The following is a 2,767-nucleotide window of genomic DNA, read 5'->3' as shown; positions in this document are numbered from 1 at the left end:
ATGCTGCTGAATTATTTCATGCTGCTGATTTATTTCATGCTGCTGATATATTTCAAGCTGCTGATTTATTTCATGCTGCTGATTTGTTCCATGCTGCTGATTTGTTCCATGCTGCTGATTTGTTCCATGCTGCTGAATTATTTCAAGCTGCTGATTTATTTCAAGCTGCTGATTTATTTCATGCTGCTGTGTTCATTCGTACTCATCTGCTCACACAGACTCATGTTCGTGCTGCTGTTGTTCGGCGTATTGTTTTTGTTATCAAGTGTTTTGTATATTCTTAGTTCATATCTTAGATCTTATTACTGTATTTCTTTTACAATTTATGCCTTTGTTGGATGTAACTGGGACTCTGTGCACATAATTTATTTCCACCTCATGTAACACGTGGTGAAATGACAAATTCTTACATTCATGAAAAAGACAGCAGAGTGAAGCACATTTCAAAAACTGTCAGTTTATGCTAGAAAGCCTCTGTTTTGAAGCGAGACTAAAGAAAACCCCATGAGTGAAGTTCATGTGTGTGCAGACTCACCATCACTCTCTCCATCTGCGTTCTAAAGGGGTAAAGCAGCTCAAACAGGATCAAGCCCAGAGAATAAATGTCCACTTTATGAGAATACGAGTTTCCAGAGAGCTGCAAAAGCCACAACACAGAAAGAGTCACTGCAGGTCACACTTGTTAACGTCTCCAATGTTCCCTGCAACGTGTGCTCACCTGCTCTGGACTCATGTAGAGCTTGGTGCCGACCTGGCCTGTGTGCCGGGTCAGGAGCGGGTCAGGCGTCAGAGCACTTGGACCATCTTCATCTTCCTCCTGGTCCATGGCTGTGACCAGGCCAAAGTCACCCACTTTTACCACGTCGTCCATGGTGAAGAAGATGTTGGAAGGCTGGAGGGACCCAACGTGGACATTTAAAAAAGGATTCATCAACTTGTTCAGTCACCGAGCTTCACCAGACACACGTTTTGTTAGCCTGCGCTCAGGTTTCAACATGCTCTGTCCCATCAGGTCCTGGGCCGGGTCTGAAGTGTCAGGAACTGATGGAGTAAAAAATGCTTTGGGGCCTAATGATGGAAAGTGACGTCGTCTTCTTCTTCTTCTTTAAAATTTGCATAAAATAATATAAAAGCTGTCGATTTTAAAAAATGAAGTGCTGAGGGTTTTTTAAGACTAAAAGGTCCAATTAAAAATTAAAAGTTATGTTTTTTTTATCATCTAAATTTGATATTTTTATTTCAGGTTGAACTAGCTCTAAAAGATAGATTAGATTACTCTAATTAAAGTAAATAAATAAAATATAACTTTTAAGCAGTTATGGTCAGTTTTCCCCCCAAGAATCACTGAAGTCAAAGTTAAAGGACGTTCTGGGGGTAAATGACACACACAGTGAACATAAACGTACAATGTACCAGTTTTTGAGTTAAACAGATTCAACATGGCTGCCACAGCTAACCAAAATATAGCTTACCTACATTTACAGATAATGAGCTAAACCATGATGGGGCATTAGCTGAGTTGTTCACAACACGTACCGTATTCTCCACCGTACACGTCGCACCGCCCTATAAGTTGCGTCAGTTCAAATATGTCTAATAAAGTGGAAAAATCCATAAACATGTCACTTCACCATATACGCCGCACGTGTATGAATAAAGGTCGGATTAATCTATTGTGTCACCGCTGACGCGTCGCGTTTGTTACGCATCACCACTGGCAACCTGAAAATGTGGACTGGTGTTGTGCCAACAATCAACTGGCTGCCCAATGACAGCTGTGGGAGCGTGCACGGGAGGACTTGAACAAGAGTTTAACAAGATTAACACTTCAAACCAATTATTTGTTTGTTCAAAATTATATCAAAGGTGTGTCTCAGTTGAACTTTCCTTAATAAATGCACTTTGATGGTCCTATCAGCTGCATTTCAAAAGCCAATACACAGAAGTAGGCGCGTGCACGGGAGGACTCACTGTGCATTTCTTCTAAATTCAACAAGATAAGCACCTAAAAACAATTATTTGTTTGCTCGACATTATAGTAAAGGTGTTTCAGTCTAACTTTTACTTAATAAATGCTTTTTAATGGTTAAATTAGCTGCATTTTACTGGACGGAGCAGATTGAAGATGATTTGACGGTTGCTCCAGGCGAGCTGGACGAAGGTGGCAGGCTATGGCAAGCAAATTGTGTCATTAATAGCCACTTTTACCTATTACATGACAACAGCATGCCACACTACTCGAGTGCCATCTAGTGGCTGAAAATGGTAGTGTTCAATATTTTCAGTCTGAATGAATGAAAACAGTCATATCTCAGGCAAAAACTGGTTTATGAAAATGGGAAAATATCCATAAATAAGTCGCTTCGGTGTACAAGTCATGCAAATCATGCAAAAAAACGTTGGTTACGTACTGTAACCCCAGATTCTATGAATATAGGCGTAGCCCTTTAAGGCTGTCGCTTAGTGGGTTTATCCCGTTATGCGCAAGCATCATACTGAAAAAATTAGTCCACGCCCACCTGCTGTGTGGGCCCCACCCGATCCGTATAAATTACATTAAGAGCGGGTAATCTGCTCCCAAATAGCTTAATCTTTTTCTTCAGCTATTCAGGAACCAGTGAGGCCCGACGCTTAAAGGGCTACGCCTATATTCATAGAATCTGGGGTTACAGTACGTAACCAACGTTCTATTTCATATAGGCTTCGCCCTTTAAGGCTGTCGCTTAGTGGGTTAAGGGCGAAGCGGATGTGGTCCTCGCCTCACTGG

The 2,767-nt window shown here is 41.3% G+C and overlaps 1 protein-coding gene across 1 annotated transcript in view; it reads right to left on the bottom strand.

Moving 5' to 3' along the window:
• LOC119427621 (eukaryotic translation initiation factor 2-alpha kinase 3-like) overlaps nucleotides 1-2,767 on the bottom strand; it is a 10,488-nt gene that overhangs the window by 4,532 nt on the left and 3,189 nt on the right. Inside the window, exons 2-3 of the mRNA XM_037695256.1 lie at nucleotides 719-892; nucleotides 536-637 (exon numbers count right to left, since the gene is read on the bottom strand). Coding sequence (XP_037551184.1) covers nucleotides 536-637; nucleotides 719-892 — 276 coding nt within the window. The remainder of the gene's footprint in view (nucleotides 1-535; nucleotides 638-718; nucleotides 893-2,767) is intronic.

The sequence above is a fragment of the Nematolebias whitei genome, chromosome 21, assembly GCF_014905685.2.
Source record: "Nematolebias whitei isolate Nwh7 chromosome 21, NemWhi1, whole genome shotgun sequence".
Classification (NCBI taxonomy): Eukaryota; Metazoa; Chordata; class Actinopteri; order Cyprinodontiformes; family Rivulidae; genus Nematolebias; species Nematolebias whitei.
This window is presented reverse-complemented; position numbering and strand designations above follow the sequence as displayed.